Raw genomic sequence first — 894 nt, 5'->3', positions numbered from 1 at the left:
TCTCTCTCTCTCTCTCTCTCTCTCTCTCTCTCTCTCTCTTACATACACATACGAGCGCGTACACACACATACATGCACACGCTTACATATATTCATATGTTCATATATATATGTTCATATATATATGTTCATATATATATGTTCATATATATATGTGTGTGTATGCATGTGTGTGTGCGTGTATGACGGGGTTCTTTCAGTTTCCATCTACTTAATCCACTCACAAGACTTTGATCAACAGGTGGCTATTGCAGAAGAAAAACTTGCCCTTGGTACAGTAGAACTGAACCCGGAACCATGTGATTGGGAAGCAAACCTCTTATCACACAGCCACGACTGGATAAAATGTATGAAAATGTACGTATTTTACTTACTTTAGATGCATAAACAATAGCAGCAATGCCTGTTGGAAAAAAGCAGAACAAGGTGACAAGAATTGCTGCAACCAGCTTATCCTCAACGTATTGTGTTTGGTTGTTTTGTATCTGAAAAGGGAAGAAATGAAAAAAATAACATAATCCTCTAGGGATGTTGATGGGGATGATGATGATGATGATGATGATGATGAAATTGACGATGATGAAAACGATGCAGGACAATAATAATAATAATAATAATAATAATAATAATAATAATAATAATAATAAAGAAATGGAAAAACTTTCAAAATACAAAGACCTGGAAATAGAGGTAACTCGAATGTGGAATCTAAAAACAGAAACAATTCCTATTATAGTAGGTGCCTTAGGTATAATAAAAAAATATTCAGACAAATACATAACAAAAACACCAGGACTTACAAATATATATAACATACAGAAAATTGCACTACTGGGCACAGCACACATCCTACGCAAAACACTTTCAATACAGTAACCAAAAGAGCATCACAGC

General features: G+C 34.3%; 1 protein-coding gene across 1 annotated transcript in view; it reads right to left on the bottom strand.

Moving 5' to 3' along the window:
* LOC106884206 (putative transmembrane protein DDB_G0267530) overlaps positions 1-894 on the bottom strand; it is a 35,591-nt gene that overhangs the window by 9,926 nt on the left and 24,771 nt on the right. Inside the window, exon 3 of the mRNA XM_014935454.2 lies at positions 375-485. Coding sequence (XP_014790940.1) covers positions 375-485 — 111 coding nt within the window. The remainder of the gene's footprint in view (positions 1-374; positions 486-894) is intronic.

Source organism: Octopus bimaculoides, chromosome 2 (assembly GCF_001194135.2).
Source record: "Octopus bimaculoides isolate UCB-OBI-ISO-001 chromosome 2, ASM119413v2, whole genome shotgun sequence".
Classification (NCBI taxonomy): Eukaryota; Metazoa; Mollusca; class Cephalopoda; order Octopoda; family Octopodidae; genus Octopus; species Octopus bimaculoides.
This window is presented reverse-complemented; position numbering and strand designations above follow the sequence as displayed.